The sequence below is a fragment of the Lissotriton vulgaris genome, chromosome 1_1 (assembly GCF_964263255.1).
Source record: "Lissotriton vulgaris chromosome 1_1, aLisVul1.2, whole genome shotgun sequence".
Taxonomy (NCBI): domain Eukaryota; kingdom Metazoa; phylum Chordata; class Amphibia; order Caudata; family Salamandridae; genus Lissotriton; species Lissotriton vulgaris.
The window spans coordinates 68,782,749-68,806,059 of NC_141685.1; the positions used below are offsets into that span (position 1 = coordinate 68,782,749).

At 47.2% G+C, this 23,311-nt stretch overlaps 1 protein-coding gene across 1 annotated transcript in view; it reads left to right on the plus strand.

Annotated features, from left to right (window-relative positions):
- LOC147737334 (uncharacterized) overlaps positions 1-22,341 on the plus strand; it is a 42,558-nt gene extending 20,217 nt beyond the window's left edge. The window contains exon 5 of the mRNA XM_086925710.1: positions 19,201-22,341. Within this exon, the coding sequence (XP_086781836.1) occupies positions 20,453-21,562 (1,110 nt within the window). The 5' untranslated portion in view covers positions 19,201-20,452 and the 3' untranslated portion in view covers positions 21,563-22,341. The remainder of the gene's footprint in view (positions 1-19,200) is intronic.
- The last annotated feature ends 970 nt before the right edge of the window (positions 22,342-23,311 follow it).

The following is a 23,311-nucleotide window of genomic DNA, read 5'->3' on the forward strand; positions in this document are numbered from 1 at the left end:
GTAGTTTCTATCTACACGCTGCACTACCTCAAGCCTTATTACGATTTAATCTAGATGGGCAACTTATAATCAGGTATCAATAAATACTGGGAACTGCTGTTATATTTCTACATCATATTATGGTTGCCTCACACACATATCTCTCGATGTATATCCAGGGTTAATACTAATAGAGGTATTGAGATGTTCTCATTCGATGGCTCAGCAAAACAAGTTCTTACAGTTGTGTTTAGCCGTACTGGGCAAAGTCTGACCCAGGTTTTGTTTACCGGCCTTGGTAATATAGGTTGTGTCATATTCAGTGTAAGAAAAAGGCAATATTAGTGCAAATTGACCAAAGTGAAACCTGTCTTCACTACAATTGCTACCTAAATGAATCGCAGACACGTAAAGTCTAGCATTCAGGTTATCATTAGAGAGACGCGCTTGAGTTTAGTACCATTCATGCTAGCCTCACTTATTTCACAGATTCAATCCAGCGCAGTCTGTCGAACTCTCAGTGCGTCACGTCAGCGATAGCCTATATGTGCTGCACCACTGGGATTGAACCATGTGACCCGGAAGTGTAATCAACTCTGAGCAATACATGTTGCTCAAAAAGTGAGGGCCATCTTAAACACACCAGTTCATCATATATATTGATATATTTTCAATATCTTGCCAAAAAATTGTATAATCGAAACCGTATTTGTGCGCTGTTATTACCTCACTCAGTTTGTGAATCTAAATATTTAAATCTCACACGGGACAGATGGTATTGTCACCTGAGTGCCCAAAATATCAGTTGTGTAACACCTAATGTTGTTAATTAGATGTGTCTTGTTTATACGGTGCACAGTTAAATAAAAACGGACACAGATTATCGCCATCATTCGCGAGAATGTTATTCCACTATCTTGGAATGTCTAAATCAGGACATCATGTCATTTCTCTTGGACAAGCATTATGTTATACATTGTTTTTCTACTTCGGACACTCTCGGAAGTTAACACCGTCTCGTCTACCTGCTTCAATACCCTACGCATGCTTCTAAAAATCTTCCGTTGGATCCCCACCGAAACCAGGAAAACAGTCACACAGGCCCTCGTCACCAGCCGTCTGGACTATGGAAACACCCTCTACGCGGGAACCACAGCCAAGATCCTGAAGAGACTACAGCGCATCCAGAATGCCTCAGCACGACTCATCCTGAACATCCCCCGCCGCAGCCACATCTCTTCCCACCTGAGAGACCTGCACTGGCTCCCAGTCAACAAGAGGATCACGTTCCGACTCCTCACCCACGCACACAAGGCTCTCCACGACACAGGCCCAAAATACCTCAACAGCCGCCTCACCTTCTACACACCCACCCGCCAGCTCCGTTCCGCCAGCCTCGCCCTCGCATCCGTCCCTTGGCCGCCCGGAAAGTAGTTGCCGCCATGGTGGAAAACTTCTTTCCAATGGAATCACCCGAGAGGGTCTCAAGGCGCTGAGGGGGGGGGCACTACTGCTCGAACAGCCAGGTCTTGAGTTGTTTCCTGAAGGAGAGATGGTCCAGGGTCTTCCGTAGGTGAGTGGGGAGGGAGTTCCATGTCTTGGCCGCCAGGTAGGAGAAGGATCTTCCTCCGATGGTGGACTTCCGAACTCGAGGGATGGATGTGAGGGCGAGGCTGACGGAACGGAGCTGGCGGGTGGGTGTGTAGAAGGTGAGGCGGCTGTTGAGGAATTTCGGGCCTGTTTCATGGAGAGCCTTGTGTGCGTCGGTGAGGAGTCGGAACGTGATCCTCTTGTTGACTGGGAGCCAGTGCAGGTCTTTCAGGTGGGTAGAGACGTGGCTGCGGCGGGGGATGTTCAGGATGAGTCGTGCTGAGGCATTCTGGATGCGCTGCAGTCTCTTCAGGATCTTGGCTGTGGTTCCCGCATAGAGGGTGTTTCCGTAGTCCAGACAGCTGGTGACGAGGGCCTGTGTGACTGTTTTCCTGGTTTCGGTGGGGATCCAACGGAAGGTCTAGGGAGTCAGGGACCTCGGGAGGGGTAATGGCGACCGGGGGCCCTGTAGGTTGATGCAGGTTCTGGGCGCCCGGTACCGGGGAGAGGGATGGCGGAATGCGGGGATGGTCGCCTGGTGGTAGGGTCGAGTAGGGAGCGGGGCGGACAGGGGACGGGACGACCAGGGGTTTCTGGGTGCGTGGCTAGGCTATCAGGGTGCTGAGGAACGGGGGGAACCACGCCACAAGGCCAGGTCCAACACCATCTATCTGTAGTTATTGTGGATTAATTGGAGAAGAAATGGGATATCCGCCGTCCAAATTTGGTCGGATTGCTGGGAAGAGCGGTTGGCAGTGATCACTGCTTTTTTGAGCAATCTCTACCTGTGAAGGAGGATTTCCCTCTGTACTGCTTGTAAGAAACAGCCTAAGGTTGTCGAAATGACTGCTGGTCCAAGGAGGAGGAGTAGCGCGGTTGGCCTTGAAAGGGTTGGTCTTGCCGGTATTGGTTGTAACCTCCCCAAAAAAAAGAGGAGACACGACCCCTCGCGGTACCAAAGGGCGGATTTTTAAACTGTAGAGTGCCGAGAGCACTTGCTGGGTCAGTGTCTTTCTTTATTGCCTGGCGGGCGTCATCAATGTGCTGGCCAAAAAGTCATTCGCCGTCGTAAGGCATGTCAATAATCTTTGTTTGTACTTCTTGCTGAAAAGAAGTAGCTTTTAACCAGTCTTGACGTCAGAGGAAATATAACAGCAGTTCCCAGTATTTATTGCTACCTGATTATAAGGCCCTGCGAAACTTAGGCTTCAGACGCGCCATGCCCGGCTGGGGATAGAGGACTTCCTGAGTGAGATAAGACAAGGAGTTTCGATTGCACCTCCGGCCTCCCCTGGGAGACTGGTTTCTCTCACACCTCTGGCCTTCCCCTGTGGGCTGGTTTGGGCTGGTGGCCTTTGGCCTCCCCGAGAACTGGCTCCAGACCCTGATGGGCGTCTGGGAATCCCCGGGCACATCTTCTAAAGGATCAAAGAGCCAGCCGACGGAACCCTCGAATGACCAGCCCTGAGGCAAGGGATCCCCGCCTGCGAGGGTCCGGACATCAAAGGGGCACTGCGCTATATCAAGGCTCGTCCAAGAACTAGTAGTCAGTTGTATCCTGGACAAGAGAGCCCTGCTGATCTGATCGCGGCTCAACCCTTGGGGAGAAGACTGAAAACCTGGACCTTATCGAGCCCTGCTGACGCTGTCACGGCTCATCCTCGTGAAGAAGGAACTGGAACCTCGGAGCCCTGCTGACCTCTTTGCGGCTCATCCTTGAACTCTAAAGGACATTCGTTGAACAACCTGAGCCCTGCTGACATGGTTGCGGCTCCTCAAGAACTGACAGACACTCTTTTCACTCCGGATCGAACCCTGCTGACCTCGTCGCGGCTCAAGGAGTACTCTGGTCCGCCGGCTGGACCATTGACGCTACCACCACGACCGGGTTCGAGAAGAAGTGAGTAGAACAGCCAGTACGGTCGCCATCTTCCGTATCCCCCGGCTCCAGGATTGAGAGCTGTGCGCAGGGTACGCTTTGTGCTGGCCTAAAGATCGAGACTGTACCGCTTCCCTCTTCCTCATCACTGAGACTTTACGATCCCTCAATCGCATTTTGCCTAAATCTCTACTGTTGATAAAGAACTTACTTATTGAAAGCAACTGTGTGGTGTCCGTTCATAAGTGGGGTGTGAACTCAGTGTGTACGATCCTAGACTCTAAGTCCTCCCCGGCGAGGACCTCGCGTTAAGACTCGGCATTATTTGTGGGAGAGGTGGTTCACGGAGTGGTCGGGAGAGACTAACCTGGCCCTCTAGGATCGCCCCTTCTAACAGATGGGTTTTGGACATAGTGTCCAGAGGCCACACTCTGGAATTTGTGAAATTCCTTCAAATTCTCCCCCCAGAGTTCCTCCTCCTGCCCATCTGGGGGCCATCATAGACACACAGCAAACAAGGGCTTTTGTCTCAAACGGAAGGCAACAGCGGATTTCCAAACTGGCAACTCTCCTGCGCACAAAATAGTAAGTTTCTGTTCAACAGTTCAAATCGCTTCTGTAGATGCTGTCTTCCCCTATTCCCCTAATTCGCAACTGTTGCCTCAAAATGAGACCCTTAAAGGAGGAATTCGACAACGAGTGGCAACAAGTCTCCGCGTCCTTCGACAATGTCATCAACATCACGTCCCAGATACAAAGAGCATTGCTATGGTGGACTTGCATACCTAACATCTCAGCAGGCCGTTTGTTTGTAGTGGATGCTCCAAGTTTCATCCTCACGACAGATGCCTCTCTCGAATGGTGGGTAGCGCATCTTCAAGCCCTCACAGTCACGGGGAAATGGGACACCCACCAACTTGGCACATAAACCTTTTGGAGTTACTGGTGATATTCCTGGCTCTTAAGTCCTTTCGCACCTTCATTCAAGGAGCTTCAATGTTGATCCGAATGGACAACACAACAAGCATGCATTATAACAGAGGGCAGAAGGGCACGAAAAACGAGGGAAACAGGGCAGAAGGGCACAAAAAACGAGGGAAACCTCAGGCAGAAGGGCACAAAAACCAAGGGGAAAACGAGTGAAACAGAGGGCAGAAGGCCACAAAAAACGAGGGAAACAGAGGCAGAAGGGCACGAAAAACGAGGGAAACAGAGGGCAGAAGGGCACAAAACAAGGGGAAAACGAGTGAAACAGAGAGCAGAAGGCTACAGAAAACAAGGGAAACAGGGCAGAAGGGCATGAAAAACAAGGGGAAAACGAGTGAAACAGAGGGCAAAAGGGCACAAAAACAAGGGGGAAACGGGTGGAACAGAGGGCAGAAAGGCACAAAAAACGAGGGAAACAGAGGGCAGAAGGGCAAAAAAACAAGGGGAAAACAAGTGAAACAGGGCAGAAGTGCACAAAAACATGGGGAAAACGGGTGGAACAGAGGGCAGAAAGGCACAAAAAACGAGGGAAACAGAGGGCAGAAGGGCACAAAAAACAAGGGGAAAACAAGTGAAACAGAGGGCAGAAGGGCATGAAAAACAAGGGGAAAACGAGTGAAACAGAGAGCAGAAGGCCAAAAAAAACAAGTGAAACAGAGAGCAGAAGGCCACAAAAAACAAGGGAAACAGAGGGCAGAAGGGCACAAAAAACAAGGGGAAAACGAGTGAAATAGAGGGCAGAAGGCCACAAAAAACGAGGGGAAACAGAGGGCAGAAGGGCACAAAACAAGGGGAAAGTGAGTGAAACAGAGAGCAGAAGGCCACAGAAAACAAGGGAAACAGGGCAGAAGGGCACAAAAAACAAGGGGAAAACGAGTGAAACAGAGGGCAGAAAGGCACAAAAAATGAGGGAAACAGAGGGCAGAAGGGCACGAAAAACAAGTGGAAAACGAGGGCAGAAGGGCACGACAAATGAGGGAAACAGAGGGCAGAAGGGCACAAAAAACAAGGGGAAAACAGGTGAAACAGAGGGCAGAAGGCCACAAAAAATGAGGGAAACAGAGGGCAGAAGGGCACGAAACACGAGGGAAACAGAGGGCAGAAGGGCACGAAAAACAAGTGGAAAACGAATGAAACAGAGGGCAGAAGGGCACGAAAAATGACGAAAACAGAGGGCAGAAGGGCACAAAAAACAAGTGGAAAACGAGGGCAGAAGGGCACGACAAACGAGGAAACAGAGGGCAGAAGGCCACAAAAAACAAGGGAAACAGAGGGCAGAAGGGCACGAAACACGAGGGAAACACAGGGCAGAAGGGCACGAAAAACGAGGGAAACAGAGTGCAGAAGGGCCCAAACAAAAAACGAGAGAAACAGAGGGCAGAAGGGCACAAAACAAGGGGAAAACGAGTGAAACAGAGAGCAGAAGGCCACAAAAAACAAGGGAAACAGAGGGCAGAAATGCACAAAAAACAAGGGGAAAACGAGTGAAACAGGACAAATGGCCACAAAAAACGAGGGAAACAGAGGGCAGAAGGGCACAAAAAACAAGGGGAAAACGAGTGAAACAGAGAGCAGAAGGCCACAAAAAACAAGGAAAACAGAGGGCAGAAGGGCACGAAAAAGAAGTGGAAAACGAGTGAAACAGGGCAGAAGGACACATAAAAAGAGGGAAACAGACAGCAGAAGGGCACGGAAAACAAGGGGAAAACGAGTGCAACAGAGGACAGAAGACCACAAAAAACGAGTGAAACAGAGGGCAGAAGGGCACGAAAAACGAGGGAAACAGTGCAGAAGGGCACAAAAAACGAGGAAAACCACAGGCAGAAGGGCACAAAAACAAGGGGAAAACGAGTGAAACAGAGGGCAGAAGGGCACAAAAAACGAGGGAAACAGCGGCAGAAGGGAACGAAAAACGAGGGAAACAGAGGGCAGAAGGGCACAAAACAAGGGGAAAACGAGTGAAACAGAGAGCAGAAGGCCACAGAAAACAAGGAAAACAGGGTAGAAGGGCACGTAAAACAAGGGGAAAACGAGTGAAACAGAGGGCAGAAGGGCACAAAAACAAGGGGAAAACGGGTGGAACAGAGGGCAGAAGGGCACAAAAAACAAGGGGAAAACTAGTGAAACAGGGCAGAAGGGCACAAAAACATGGGGAAAACGGGTGAAACAGAGGGCAGAAAGGCACAAAAAACAAGGGAAACAGAGGGCAGAAGGGGTCAAAAAACAAGGGGAAAACGAGTAAAACAGGGCAGAGGGGCGCAAAAAACCAGGGGAAAAAGAGTGAAACAGAGAGCAGAAGGCCAAAAAAAACAGTGAAACAGAGAGCAGAAGGCCACAAAAAACAAGGGAAACAGAGGGCAGAAGGGCACAAAAAACAAGGGGAAAATCAGTGAAACAGAGGGCAGAAGGCCACAAAAAAACGAGGGAAACAGAGGGCAGAAGGGCACGAAAAACGAGGGAAACAGAGGGCAGAAGGGCACAAAACAAGGGGAAAATGAGTGAAACAGAGAGCAGAAGGCCACATAAAACAAGGGAAACATGGCAGAAGGGCACAAAAAACAAGGGGAAAACGAGTGAAACAGAGGGCAGAAGGCCACAAAAACAAGGGGAAAACGGGTGGAACAGAGGGTAGAAAGGCACAAAAAACGAGGGAAACAGAGGGCAGAAGGGCACGAAACACGAGGGAAACAGAGGGCAGAAGGGCACGAAAAATGAGGGAAACAGAGTGCAGAAGGGCACAAACAAAAAACGAGGAAAACAGAGGGCAGAAGGTCACAAAACAAGGAGAAAACAAGTGAAACAGAGGGCAGAAGGTCACAAAAAACAAGGGAAACAGAGGGCAGAAAGGCACGAAAAACAAGGGGAAAACGAGTGAAACAGGGCAGATGGCCACAAAAACGATGGAAACAGAGGGCAGAAGGGCACAAAAAACAAGGGGAAAAGGAGTGAAACAGGGCAGAAGGCCACATAAAAAGAGGGAAACAGAAGGCAGAAGGGCACGGAAAACAAGGGGAAAACGAGTGCAACAGAGGACAGAAGGCCACAAAAAACGAGGGAAACAAGAGGGCAGAAGGGCACGAAAAACGGGGGAAACGGGGCAGAAGGGTACAAAAAACGAGGGGAACAGAGGGCAGAAGGGCACAAAAAACAAGGGGAAAACGAGTGAAACAGAGGGCAGAAGGCCTCAAAAAACGAGGATAACAGGCAGAAGGGCACGAAAAACGAGGGAAACAGAGGGCAGAAGGGCACAAAACAAGTGGAAAACGAGTGAAACAGAGAGCAGAAGGCCTCAGAAAACAAGGGAAACAGGGCAGAAGAGCACGAAAAACAAGGGGAAAACGAGTGAAACAGAGGGCAGAAGGGCACAAAAACAAGGGGGAAATGGGTGGAACAGAGGGCAGAAAAGCACAAAAAACTAGGGAAAAAGAGGGCAGAACGGCACAAAAAACAAGAGGAAAACGAGTGAAACAGAGGGCAGAAGGGCAAAAAACAAGGGGAAAACGGGTGGAACAGAGGGCAGAAAGGCACAAAAAATGAGGGAAACAGAGGGCAGAAGGGCACAAAAAACAAGGGGAAAACGAGTGAAACAGAGGGCAGAAGGGCACAAAAAACAAGGGGGAAACGAGTGAAACAGAGAGCAGAAGGCCAAAAAAAACAAGTGAAACAGAGAGCAGAAGGCCACAAAAAACGAGGGAAACAGAGGGCAGAAGGGCACAAAAAACAATGGGAAAATGAGTGAAACAGAGAGCAGAAGCCCACAGAAAACAAGGGAAACAGGGCAGAAGGGCACAAAAAACAAGGGAAAAACGAGTGAAACAGAGGGCAGAAGGCCACAAAAACAAGGGGAAAACGGGTGGAACAGAGGGCAGAAAGGCACAAAAAAACAAGGGAATCAGGTCAGAAGGGCACGAAACACGAGGGAAACAGAGGGCAGAAGGGCACAAAAAACAAGGGGAAAACGAGTGAAACAGAGGGCAGAAGGCCTCAAAAAACGAGGGAAACAGAGGCAGAAGGGCACGAAAAACGAGGGAAACAGAGGGCAGAAGGGCACAAAACAAGTGGAAAACGAGTGAAACAGAGAGCAGAAGGCCACAGAAAACAAGGGAAACAGGGCAGAGGGGCACGAAAAACAAGGGGAAAACAAGTGAAACAGAGGGCAGAAGGACACAAAAACAAGGGGAAAATGGGTGGAACAGAGGGCAGAAAGGCACAAAAAACTAGGGAAACAGAGGGCAGAATGGCACAAAAAACAAGGGGAAAACGAATGAAACAGAGGGCAGAAGGGCACAAAAACAAGGGGAAAACGGGTGGAACAGAGGGCAGAAAGGCACAAAAAACGAGGGAAACAGAGGGCAGAAGGGCACTAAAAACAAGGGGAAAACAAGTGAAACAGAGGGCAGAAGGGCACAAAAAACAAGGGGGAAACGAGTGAAACAGAGAGCAGAAGGCCAAAAAAAACAAGTGAAACAAAGCAGAAGGCCACAAAAAACAAGGAAACAGAGGGCAGAAGGGCACAAAAACAAGGGGAAAACGGGTGGAACAGAGGGCAGAAAGGCACAAAAAATGAGGGAAACAGAGGACAGAATGGTACAAAAAACAAGGAGAAAACGAGTGAAACAGGGCAGAAGGGCACAAAAACATGGGGTAAACGGGTGGAACAGAGGGCAGAAAGGCACAAAAAACAAGGGAAACAGAGGGCAGAAGGGCTCAAAAAACAAGGGGAAAACAAGTGAAACAGAGGGCAGAAGGGCACAAAAAACAAGGGGATAAGGAGTGAAACAGAGAGCAAAAGGTCTCAAAAAGAAGGGAAACAGAGGGCAGAAAGGCACGAAAAACAAGGGGAAAACGAGTGAAACAGGGCAGATGGCCACAAAAACGAGGGAAACAGAGGGCAGAAGGGCACAAAAAACAAGGGGAAAAGGAGTGAAACAGGGCAGAAGGCCACATAAAAAGAGGGAAACAGAAGGCAGAAGTGCACGGAAAACAAGGGGAAAACGAGTGCAACAGAGGACAGAAGGCCACAAAAAACGAGGGAAACAAGAGTGCAGAAGGGCACGAAAAACGGGGGAAACGGGGCAGAACGGCACAAAAAACGAGGGGAACAGAGGGCAGAAGAGCACAAAAAACAAGGGGAAAACGAGTGAAACAGAGGGCAGAAGGCCTCAAAAAACGAGGGAAACAGGCAGATGGGCACGAAAAACGAGGGAAACAGAGGGCAGAAGGGCACAAAACAAGTGGAAAACGAGTGAAACAGAGAGCAGAAGGCCACAGAAACAAGGGGAAAACGGGTGGAACAGAGGGCAGAAAGGCACAAAAACAAGGGAAACAGAGGGCAGAAGGGCACAAAAAACAATGGGAAAACAAGTGAAACAGAGGGCAGAAGGGCACAAAAAACGAGGCAAACAGAGGGCAGAAGGGCACAATACAGGGGGAAAATGAGTGAAACAGAGAGCAAAAGCCCACAGAAAACAAGGGAAACAGGGCAGAAGGGCACAACAAACAAGGGGAAAACGAGTGAAACAGAGGGCAGAAGGCCACAAAAACAAGGGGAAAACGGGTGGAACAGAGGGCAGAAATGCCTCAAAAAACGAGGGAAACAGAGGCAGAAGGGCATGAAAAACGAGGGAAACAGAGGGCAGAAGGGCACAAAACAAGGGGAAAATTAGTGAAACAGAGAGCAGAAGGCCACAGAAAACAAGGGAAACAGGGCAGAAGGGCACGAAAAACAAGGGGAAAATGAGTGAAACAGAGGGCAGAAGGGCACAAAAACAAGGGGAAAATGGGTGGAACAGAGGGCAGAAAGGCACAAAAAACTAGGGAAACAGAGGGCAGAACGGCTCAAAAAACAAGGGGAAAACGAGTGAAACAGAGGGCAGAAGGGCACAAAAACAAGGGGAAAACGGGTGGAACAGAGGGCAGAAAGGCACAAAAAACAAGGGAAACAGAGGGCAGAAGGGCACAAAAAACAAGGGGAAAACGAGTCAAACAGAGGGCAGAAGGGCACAAAAAACAAGGGGGAAACGAGTGAAACAGAGAGCAGAAGGCCAAAAAAAACAAGTGAAACAGAGAGCAGAAGGCCACAAAAAACGAGTGAAACAGGGCAGAAGGGCACAAAAACATGGGGTAAACGGGTGGAACAGAGGGCAGAAAGGCACAAAAAACAAGGGAAACAGAGGGCAGAAGGGCTCAAAAAACAAGGGGAAAACAAGTGAAACAGAGGGCAGAAGGGCACAAAAAACAAGGGGAAAAGGAGTGAAACAGAGAGCAAAAGGTCTCAAAAAGAAGGGAAACAGAGGGCAGAAAGGCACGAAAAACAAGGGGAAAACGAGTGAAACAGGGCAGATGGCCACAAAAACGAGGGAAACAGAGGGCAGAAGGGCACAAAAAACAAGGGGAAAAGGAGTGAAACAGGGCAGAAGGCCACATAAAAAGAGGGAAACAGAAGGCAGAAGTGCACGGAAAACAAGGGGAAAACGAGTGCAACAGAGGACAGAAGGCCACAAAAAACGAGGGAAACAAGAGTGCAGAAGGGCACGAAAAACGGGGGAAACGGGGCAGAACGGCACAAAAAACGAGGGGAACAGAGGGCAGAAGAGCACAAAAAACAAGGGGAAAACGAGTGAAACAGAGGGCAGAAGGCCTCAAAAAACGAGGGAAACAGGCAGATGGGCACGAAAAACGAGGGAAACAGAGGGCAGAAGGGCACAAAACAAGTGGAAAACGAGTGAAACAGAGAGCAGAAGGCCACAGAAACAAGGGGAAAACGGGTGGAACAGAGGGCAGAAAGGCACAAAAACAAGGGAAACAGAGGGCAGAAGGGCACAAAAAACAATGGGAAAACAAGTGAAACAGAGGGCAGAAGGGCACAAAAAACGAGGCAAACAGAGGGCAGAAGGGCACAATACAGGGGGAAAATGAGTGAAACAGAGAGCAAAAGCCCACAGAAAACAAGGGAAACAGGGCAGAAGGGCACAAAAAACAAGGGGAAAACGAGTGAAACAGAGGGCAGAAGGCCACAAAAACAAGGGGAAAACGGGTGGAACAGAGGGCAGAAATGCCTCAAAAAACGAGGGAAACAGAGGCAGAAGGGCATGAAAAACGAGGGAAACAGAGGGCAGAAGGGCACAAAACAAGGGGAAAATTAGTGAAACAGAGAGCAGAAGGCCACAGAAAACAAGGGAAACAGGGCAGAAGGGCACGAAAAACAAGGGGAAAATGAGTGAAACAGAGGGCAGAAGGGCACAAAAACAAGGGGAAAATGGGTGGAACAGAGGGCAGAAAGGCACAAAAAACTAGGGAAACAGAGGGCAGAACGGCTCAAAAAACAAGGGGAAAACGAGTGAAACAGAGGGCAGAAGGGCACAAAAACAAGGGGAAAACGGGTGGAACAGAGGGCAGAAAGGCACAAAAAACAAGGGAAACAGAGGGCAGAAGGGCACAAAAAACAAGGGGGAAACGAGTGAAACAGAGAGCAGAAGGCCAAAAAAAACAAGTGAAACAGAGAGCAGAAGGCCACAAAAAACGAGGGAAACAGAGGGCAGAAGGGCACAAAAAACAATGGGAAAACAAGTGAAACAGAGGGCAAAAGGCCACAAAAAACGAGGCAAACAGAGGGCAGAAGGGCACAAAACAAGGGGAAAATGAGTGAAACAGAGAGCAGAAGCCCACAGAAAACAAGGGAAACAGGGCAGAAGGGCACAAAAAACAAGGGGAATACGTGTGAAACAGACGGCAGAAGGCCACAAAAACAAGGGGAAAACGGGTGGAACAGAGGGCAGAAAGGCACAAAAAAACGAGGGAAACAGGTCAGAAGGGCACGAAACACTAGGGAAACAGAGGGCAGAAGGGCACGAAAAACGATGGAAACAAAGTGCAGAAGGGCACAAACAAAAAACGAGAGAAACAGAGGGCAGAAGGGCACAAAAAACAAGGGAAACAGAGGGGAGAAAGGCACGAAAAACAAGGGGAAATCGAGTGAAACAGGGCAGATGGCCACAAAAAATGAGGGAAACAGGGCAGAAGGGCACAAAAAACAAGGGGAAAACAAGTGAAACAGAGGGCAGAAGGGCACAAAAACAAGGGGGAAAACGGGTGGAACAGAGGGCAGAAAGGCACAAAAAACAAGGGAAACAGAGGGCAGAAGGGCACAAAAAACAAGGGGAAAACAAGTGAAACAGAGGGCAGAAGGGCACAAAAACAAGGGGAAAACGGGTGGAACAGAGGGCAGAAAGGCACAAAAAACGAGGGAAACAGAGGGCAGAAGGGCACAAAAAACAAGGGGAAAACGAGTGAAACAGAGGGCAGAAGGGCACAAAAAACAAGGGGAAAATGAGTGAAACAGAGAGCAGAAGGCCAAAAAAAAGCAAGTGAAACAGAGGGCAGAAGGGCATTAAAAACGAGGGAAACAGAGAGCAGAAGGCCACAGAAAACAAGGGGAAAATGAGTGAAACAGAGGGCAGAAGGCCACAAAAAACGAGGGAAACAGAGGGCAGAAGGGCATTAAAACGAGGGAAACAGAGAGCAGAAGGCCACAGAAAACAAGGGAAACAGGACAGAAGGGCACAAAAAACAAGGGAAAAACGAGTGAAACAGAGGGCAGAAGGCCACAAAAACAAGTGGAAAACGGGTGGAACATAGGGCAGAAAGGCACAAAAAACGAGGGAAACAGAGGGCAGAAGGGCACAAAAAACAAGGGGAAAACGAGTGAAACAGAGGGCAGAAGGGCACAAAAAACAAGGGGAAAACGAGTGAAACAGAGAGCAGAAGGCCACAGAAAACAAGGGAAACAGGGCAGAAGGGCACGAAAAACAAGGGGAAAATGAGTGAAACAGAGGGCAGAAGGGCACAAAAACAAGGGGAAAATGGGTGGAACAGAGGGCAGAAAGGCACAAAAAACTAGGGAAACAGAGGGCAGAACGGCTCAAAAAACAAGGGGAAAACGAGTGAAACAGAGGGCAGAAGGGCACAAAAACAAGGGGAAAACGGGTGGAACAGAGGGCAGAAAGGCACAAAAAACAAGGGAAACAGAGGGCAGAAAGGCACAAAAAACTAGGGAAACAGAGGGCAGAACGGCTCAAAAAACAAGGGGAAAACGAGTGAAACAGAGGGCAGAAGGGCACAAAAACAAGGGGAAAACGGGTGGAACAGAGGGCAGAAAGGCACAAAAAATGAGGGAAACAGAGGACAGAAGGGTACAAAAAACAAGGAGAAAACGAGTGAAACAGGGCAGAAGGGCACAAAAACATGGGGTAAACGGGTGGAACAGAGGGCAGAAAGGCACAAAAAACAAGGGAAACAGAGGGCAGAAGGGCTCAAAAAACAAGGGGAAAACAAGCGAAACAGAGGGCAGAAGGGCACAAAAAACAAGGGGAAAAGGAGTGAAACAGAGAGCAAAAGGTCTCAAAAAGAAGGGAAACAGAGGGCAGAAAGGCACGAAAAACAAGGGGAAAACGAGTGAAACAGGGCAGATGGCCACAAAAACGAGGGAAACAGAGGGCAGAAGGGCACAAAAAACAAGGGGAAAAGGAGTGAAACAGAGCAGAAGGCCACATAAAAAGAGGGAAACAGAAGGCAGAAGTGCACGGAAAACAAGGGGAAAACGAGTGCAACAGAGGACAGAAGGCCACAAAAAACGAGGGAAACAAGAGTGCAGAAGGGCACGAAAAACGGGGGAAACGGGGCAGAACGGCACAAAAAACGAGGGGAACAGAGGGCAGAAGAGCACAAAAAACAAGGGGAAAACGAGTGAAACAGAGGGCAGAAGGCCTCAAAAAACGAGGGAAACAGGCAGATGGGCACGAAAAACGAGGGAAACAGAGGGCAGAAGGGCACAAAACAAGTGGAAAACGAGTGAAACAGAGAGCAGAAGGCCACAGAAACAAGGGGAAAACGGGTGGAACAGAGGGCAGAAAGGCACAAAAACAAGGGAAACAGAGGGCAGAAGGGCACAAAAAACAATGGGAAAACAAGTGAAACAGAGGGCAGAAGGGCACAAAAAACGAGGCAAACAGAGGGCAGAAGGGCACAATACAGGGGGAAAATGAGTGAAACAGAGAGCAAAAGCCCACAGAAAACAAGGGAAACAGGGCAGAAGGGCACAAAAAACAAGGGGAAAACGAGTGAAACAGAGGGCAGAAGGCCACAAAAACAAGGGGAAAACGGGTGGAACAGAGGGCAGAAATGCCTCAAAAAACGAGGGAAACAGAGGCAGAAGGGCATGAAAAACGAGGGAAACAGAGGGCAGAAGGGCACAAAACAAGGGGAAAATTAGTGAAACAGAGAGCAGAAGGCCACAGAAAACAAGGGAAACAGGGCAGAAGGGCACGAAAAACAAGGGGAAAATGAGTGAAACAGAGGGCAGAAGGGCACAAAAACAAGGGGAAAATGGGTGGAACAGAGGGCAGAAAGGCACAAAAAACTAGGGAAACAGAGGGCAGAACGGCTCAAAAAACAAGGGGAAAACGAGTGAAACAGAGGGCAGAAGGGCACAAAAAACAATGGGAACACAAGTGAAACAGAGGGCAAAAGGCCACAAAAAACGAGGCAAACAGAGGGCAGAAGGGCACAAAACAAGGGGAAAATGAGTGAAACAGAGAGCAGAAGCCCACAGAAAACAAGGGAAACAGGGCAGAAGGGCACAAAAAACAAGGGGAATACGAGTGAAACAGACGGCAGAAGGCCACAAAAACAAGGGGAAAACGGGTGGAACAGAGGGCAGAAAGGCACAAAAAACGAGGGAAACAGGTCAGAAGGGCACGAAACACTAGGGAAACAGAGGGCAGAAGGGCACGAAAAACGATGGAAACAAAGTGCAGAAGGGCACAAACAAAAAACGAGGGAAACAGAGGGCAGAAGGGCACAAAAAACAAGGGAAACAGAGGGGAGAAAGGCACGAAAAACAAGGGGAAATCGAGTGAAACAGGGCAGATGGCCACAAAAAACGAGGGAAACAGGGCAGAAGGGCACAAAAAACAAGGGGAAAACAAGTGAAACAGAGGGCAGAAGGGCACAAAAACAAGGGGGAAAACGGGTGGAACAGAGGGCAGAAAGGCACAAAAAACAAGGGAAACAGAGGGCAGAAGGGCACAAAAAACAAGGGGAAAACAAGTGAAACAGAGGGCAGAAGGGCACAAAAACAAGGGGAAAACGGGTGGAACAGAGGGCAGAAAGGCACAAAAAACGAGGGAAACAGAGGGCAGAAGGGCACAAAAAACAAGGGGAAAACGAGTGAAACAGAGGGCAGAAGGGCACAAAAAACAAGGGGAAAACGAGTGAAACAGAGAGCAGAAGGCCAAAAAAAACAAGTGAAACAGAGGGCAGAAGGGCATTAAAAACGAGGGAAACAGAGAGCAGAAGGCCACAGAAAACAAGGGGAAAATGAGTGAAACAGAGGGCAGAAGGCCACAAAAAACGAGGGAAACAGAGGGCAGAAGGGCATTAAAACGAGGGAAACAGAGAGCAGAAGGCCACAGAAAACAAGGGAAACAGGACAGAAGGGCACAAAAAACAAGGGAAAAACGAGTGAAACAGAGGGCAGAAGGCCACAAAAACAAGGGGAAAACGGGTGGAACATAGGGCAGAAAGGCACACAAAACGAGGGAAACAGAGGGCAGAAGGGCACAAAAAACAAGGGGAAAACGAGTGAAACAGAGGGCAGAAGGGCACAAAAAACAAGGGGAAAACGAGTGAAACAGAGAGCAGAAGGCCACAGAACACAAGGGAAACAGGGCAGAAGGGCACGAAAAACAAGGGGAAAATGAGTGAAACAGAGGGCAGAAGGGCACAAAAACAAGGGGAAAATGGGTGGAACAGAGGGCAGAAAGGCACAAAAAACTAGGGAAACAGAGGGCAGAACGGCTCAAAAAACAAGGGGAAAACGAGTGAAACAGAGGGCAGAAGGGCACAAAAACAAGGGGAAAACGGGTGGAACATAGGGCAGAAAGGCACAAAAAACAAGGGAAACAGAGGGCAGAAGGGCACAAAAAACAAGGGGAAAACGAGTGAAACAGAGGGCAGAAGGGCACAAAAAACAAGGGGGAAACGAGTGAAACAGAGAGCAGAAGGCCAAAAAAAACAAGTGAAACAGAGAGCAGAAGGCCACAAAAAACGAGGGAAACAGAGGGCAGAAGGGCACAAAAAACAATGGGAAAACAAGTGAAACAGAGGGCAAAAGGCCACAAAAAACGAGGCAAACAGAGGGCAGAAGGGCACAAAACAAGGGGAAAATGAGTGAAACAGAGAGCAGAAGCCCACAGAAAACAAGGGAAACAGGGCAGAAGGGCACAAAAAACAAGGGGAATACGAGTGAAACAGACGGCAGAAGGCCACAAAAACAAGGGGAAAACGGGTGGAACAGAGGGCAGAAAGGCACAAAAAAACGAGGGAAACAGGTCAGAAGGGCACGAAACACTAGGGAAACAGAGGGCAGAAGGGCACGAAAAACGATGGAAACAAAGTGCAGAAGGCAACAAACAAAAAACGAGGGAAACAGAGGGCAGAAGGGCACAAAAAACAAGGGAAACAGAGGGGAGAAAGGCACGAAAAACAAGGGGAAATCGAGTGAAACAGGGCAGATGGCCACAAAAAACGAGGGAAACAGGGCAGAAGGGCACAAAAAACAAGGGGAAAACAAGTGAAACAGAGGGCAGAAGGGCACAAAAACAAGGGGGAAAACGGGTGGAACAGAGGGCAGAAAGGCACAAAAAACGAGGGAAACAGAGGGCAGAAGGGCACAAAAAACAAGGGGAAAACAAGTGAAACAGAGGGCAGAAGGGCACAAAAACAAGGGGAAAACGGGTGGAACAGAGGGCAGAAAGGCACAAAAAACGAGGGAAACAGGGCAGAAGGGCACAAAAAACAAGGGGAAAACGAGTGAAACAGAGGGCAGAAGGGCACAAAAAACAAGGGGAAAACGAGTGAAACAGAGAGCAGAAGGCCAAAAAAAACAAGTGAAACAGAGGGCAGAAGGGCATTAAAAACCAGTGAAACAGAGGGCAGAAGGGCATTAAAACGAGGGAAACAGAGAGCAGAAGGCCAAAAAAAACAAGTGAAACAGAGGGCAGAAGGGCATTAAAACGAGGGAAACAGAGAGCAGAAGGCCACAGAAAACAAGGGAAACAGGACAGAAGGGCACAAAAAACAAGGGAAAAACGAGTGAAACAGAGGGCAGACGGCCACAAAAACAAGGGGAAAACGGGTGGAACATAGGGCAGAAAGGCACAAAAAACGAGGGAAACAGAGGGCAGAAGGGCACAAAAAACAAGGGGAAAACGAGTGAAACAGAGGGCAGAAGGGCACAAAAAACAAGGGGAAAACGAGTGAAACAGTGAGCAGAAGGCCACAAAATCGAGGGTACAGAGGGCAGAAGGGCACAAAAAACGAGTGAAACAGGGCAGAAGGCCACAAAAAACGAGTGAAACAGAGTGCAGAAGTGCACAAAAAACAAGGGGAAAACGAGTGAAACAGAGTTGAGAAGCCACAAAAAACAAGGGGAAAACGAGTGAAACAGAGGGCAGAAGGGCACAAAAAACAAGGGGAAAACGAGTGAAACAGAGAGCAGAAGGCCAAAAAAAACAAGTGAAACAGAGGGCAGAAGGGCATTAAAAACGAGGGAAACAGAGCAGAAGGGCACAAAAAACAAGGGGAAAATGAGTGAAACAGAGGGCAGAAGGCCACAAAAAACGAGGGAAACAGAGGGCAGAAGGGCATTAAAAACGAAGGAAACAGAGCAGAAGGCCACAGAAAACAAGGGAAACAGGACAGAAGGGCACAAAAAACAAAGGAAAAACGAGTGAAACAGAGGGCAGAAGGCCACAAAAACAAGGGGAAAACGGGTGGAACATAGGGCAGAAAGGCACAAAAAACGAGGGAAACAGAGGGCAGAAGGGCACAAAAAACAAGGGGAAAACGAGTGAAACAGAGGGCAGAAGTGCACAAAAAACAAGGGGAAAACGAGTGAAACAGAGAGCAGAAGGCCACAAAATCGAGGGTACAGAGGGCAGAAGGGCACAAAAAACGAGTGAAACAGGGCAGAAGGGCACAAAAAACGAGTGAAACAGAGTGCAGAAGTGCACAAAAAACAAGGGGAAAACGAGTGAAACAGAGGGCAGAAAGGCACAAAAAACGAGTGAAATGGAGGGCAGAAATGCACAGTATGGGCTCTGATGAAATTAGGCTTAAAGTCAATGAAACTGGGCGTGGGGGGGGTCTCTCGGAAAAATGCGCGAGTTGCTTCGGGTTCAGTAGCTCACGACGATTTTCACTGGCCAGAAGTAGCTCTGACTACACAAAAGGTTGGAGACCCCTGGTCTAGGCATAGTCCTCGCAACACACAATAGATTTGCTTGAGGCAGAGGCCACAACTCAAAAGTCAGGAAACCAGATACAAGTAGGTGGTAACTCAGGGCAGGGGAAAACTCCTGTTGTCCGTGGAGGAGTCATTCCCTTCCCTGAAATCTGCATTACAAATTAATTAATAGAATATAGTTTTTTAATATCTGTTTGGTACCAGTCCATATGACTTTCAAATCTGCCTTTGGGATTCGATGTTGCAACTCCATAGGGTACATGTATCCTTTGTGAGCTTAATAAAATGTTGAAAATTCTACAAAACCTCACTCCTACATCCAAGTACTCTCATGCTACCATTCTGCACTCTGCTCTGTCTGAAAAACAGCTCAGCATATTCAAAATTCTGCATTGATTTGGCTTGTAAATTATATTTTTGGAAATGTACATGTATTAACTATTTAATTTTAATACTATAGGTGATTGAAATTACGGACGAAGAAAGCAAGATTTAGCACTAAGCAACTGAATGTCAGTGCCATAAGAAGTATTATTTTGAAAAACTGAAGAACATCCAGCATTCTACGTTTAAACAATTTCCAAAAATCTAAGTGTGGCGAGGAAAGTACTATACCTGTAAGTGAAGTCTTTAATTTTGCATTTCATTAACCCAGAGCAAAGCCATATCTGTGCACACAGCATCAGAAATAATGTAGAAAGACTGCTTCAGCATCCTCATCTGAAATATTATCAGAAAGACAAATTGCCTCAGCATGACAGAATAACGTTCATCTAAAGCATCATGTAATTTTAGAGAGGAAGCACACACTACATAAAAGAAAGTTACAACTAAAGGTTTCTTCTGGATACCATCAAAGAAAACACGCTGAAAGAAGACTCCGAAGCTGACACGTTAACAACCAAAAGATTGGGAAATCACCTTTGTTCAACAACCGTTTTTAACCAGTTACGCAAGTTTGAGACTATCTGCCTCGGGATATAAAACACCTTCACCCACTCTGCTCTTTCTTGCGAAAACCTTAAAAATTCACCACTTTATTGTGTTAATGACCATCTCAGATTGTTTCCTTTTTATTGTGTACTGTTCTGTAATTCTATGTAAATCGCCTCAACATTATCTGTTGTGCAGGAGTCATATGTAAAACTGTTAAATATAAAAATGGATTAAAGGAGCACTGTTGCGCTATATCTAATGTAAATAAATCCTCATCCTCAGAACTACAAACCTTAAACTTACCCCAAACATAGAAAGAGTAGAAGGAACTGATGTTCTGCGACTAATGATCCACAATAGTACTCTGCACGTTCTAAAGCCCTCAGTTACTGCCATTACACCAGTGCAAAAAGGTACTTATCAGTTTAATCATTAAATATCAGACTAACACCTTATTACTGCATTGCTAAGAACCTATACAAATAGATTTGAGAAAAACTTCAGTCACAAATTAAGTTGCTGCCGGAGAGGCTATTACCTAAAGACTATTATCTGTTAGAAAGATTTCAACAGGTGTTACAGGACTGCTTCCCGACATTTTTTGCTCAATTCAAGTGTTGAGAAGATTACACACAATTTCTTTTAGAGATAAGTGCTGAACATTATCTAAACAAGCCCGACTTTAAAATTGAGGCAAAATAACCGAAGTTAGGGAAAAAAGTTACCTGTGCCCAAAAAGATACAGCCATAAATCATATCTCACAGAATTTGGCAGAATGCACACAGGGGAAAACCACTCTCAGTGCAAAGTATGCCAAAAAAGTTTCAGGCGTAAATCTTATCTCACTGAGCATATGAGAATCCACACTGTGGAAAAACCTTTTCAGTGCTCTGAATGCCAGAAAAGCTTTAGAGTCAAAGCGAGTCTATATCAACATGCATTAACCCACTCTGTGGAAAAACATTATCAGTGCTCTGAATGCCCAAAACATTTCAAACTTAAATCACTTCTAACTGCACATGTGAGATTCCACACTGGGGAAAAACCTTATCAGTGCTCTGAATGCCAGAAATGTTTCAGTGACAAAAAAAGACTCACTAAACATACAAGGACCCACACTTGGGTAAAACGTTATCAGTGCACTGAATGCGACACATGTTTCAGTGAAAAAAGCAGTCTCACTCAGCATATAAGAACCCACACTGGGGAAAAACCTTATCAGTGCTCTGAATGCCACAAATGTTTCCGTCAACAAAGCAATCTCACTGAGCATATAAAAATCCACACTGGGGAAAAACCTTATCAGTGCTCTGAATGCCTGATATGTGTCAGGCAAAAAAGGGATCTCACTCAGCATATAAGAATCCACACTGGGGAAAAACCTTATCAGTGCTCGGAATGCCACAAATGTTTCAGTCAAAAAAGCCATCTCACTGTGCATATAAGAATCCACACTGGGGAAAAACCTTATCAGTGCTCCGAATGCCAGATATGTTTCAGTGTAAAAAGCAGTCTCACTAAGCATATACAAATCCACACTGGGGAAAAACCTTATCAGTGTCCTGAATGCCAGATATGTTTCATTCAAAAAAGCAGTCTCACTCAGCATATAAAAATCCACACTGGAGAAAAACCTTATCAGTGCTCCGAATGCCACATATGTTTCAGTGTAAAAAGCCGTCTCACTCAGCATATAAAAATCCACACTGGGGAAAAACCTTATCAGTGCTCTGAATGCCAGATATGTTTCATTCAAAAAAGCAGTCTCACTCAGCATATAAGAACCCACACTGGGGAAAAACCTTATCAGTGCTCCGAATGCCAAAAATGTTTCAGCCAAAAATCATATCTCACTGAACATGTGAGAATCCACACTGGTGAATAAAATTATCAGTGCTCTAAATGTCAGAAAAGATTCAGAGGTAGAGATGGTTACTAGCGCCATAAGAAAACACACCATCAAAATGATTCAGTTCTCCGAATGCCAGAAAATCATCAATTATAAACTCAATCTCACTCTACATGAGCAGTCGCACACAGGGGAAAAACATTACCAATTTCTGTGAATGCCAGAAATTCCTATTTGATAGGCACAGCCTCACTAACTATAAGCGACTCCATACTGATGAAACACCTTATTAGTGTTCTGAATGCCAGAAAAGCTGCAGAGAAAAACGCTATTTCACCATGAGAAACTCCACACTGGAGAAAATCCTTATGACATAAAAGGTTGAATCTGAAAGACAGTGTTATGCTTCATGAGAGATCCCACTCTGGGGAAAAACCTTATCGAAATGCAAGCAATGTTTTGGTTACAAATTACTTCTCACTTGACTTGAGCGAACTCACACGGGGGAAGAAAGCCTTATGTGTGTTCTGAATTGTAGATAAGGTTCAGTCTTGAATACAATGTCATTTCACATGAGAGAATTCACACTGGACTAAAGCCATATACAGGAGGGGAAAGCCAGAAACGTTATACTCAGAAAAGAGATCTCACTAAACATGAGAAATGCATCCACACCAGGTGAAAAGTAAGGTGTATCTTGAGTTTGCAGAAAAGCTTCTAACAACCTGACTTTACATGAGAGAGCACATATTGTAGTTGCAATAGAATTCATCAAGAAACTCTTGCAGGATAACTTAGGCTGCCCGCATGCAACATCCAAAAAAATTTCAGGCCTGGAAATATTTTTAATTGCAACAGAATCCACAATTTGAGTATCTGAAAGTTACAAAACTCTCAAGGTCTCTACTATACACAGAGAAGTGTTAGTGCTTGCAAAAATCAACTAATTGCCCAGAAATCACAATAATAATGTCTTAAATTTTACTCCACCCAAAAGGTTTCTACTCACCCTTGTTTCTTAACATATGACTGATATCTATTTATTAATGATAAGATTAAGCCTATGCGGAGTTCCTCAGTGAGGAACTCCGCAAAGTGACAAAAAAACTCTTGGGTCTACGCGGAGTTCCGCAAGCAGCGGAGCGCATAAGGGTCATGCCGTTTATGGTGATTTCATCCCATGTCGGAGGATCATTTGGCCCTTCTCTTCCAGGAAGTTATGGATCTCTTTGCAAAGGGAGCTATCAAACGCGTCCCTGTGCCAGAATTAGGTCGGGGTTGCTACTCCCACTACTTCTTGTTACCGAAGAAGGACAAAGGCCTGCATCCTATCTTAGTCCTCAGGGACATCAACCGCTTCCTCCGAAAGGAGAAGTTCAAGATGTTAACCTTGGCTCAGGTCTTGTCTGCCTTCGACCCTGGAGATTTGATGGTAGCGTTGGACTTGCAGGCCACTTGCTTTCACATCCCCGTCTTGCCTGCCCACCGGCATTACCTGCGGTTTACGGTAGGCCACACGCATTTACAGTTTACCACGCTACCCTTTGGCCTTACCAGCCCCCCCGGGTGTTCACGAAAGTGATGGCGGTGGTCGCAGCTCATCTGCGCAGATCAGGGGTTCCAGTCTTCCCCTATCTTAACGACTGGCTGTTGAAGGCGAGCTCGCCAAGGCTGTCGTCTCCCACCTCCAGACTACGACGGACTTCCTGCATTTGCTGGGGTTCACAGTTAACGTGCTGAAGTCGCACCTGATTCCCTCCTATAAGCTCCTTTTCATCGGAGCGG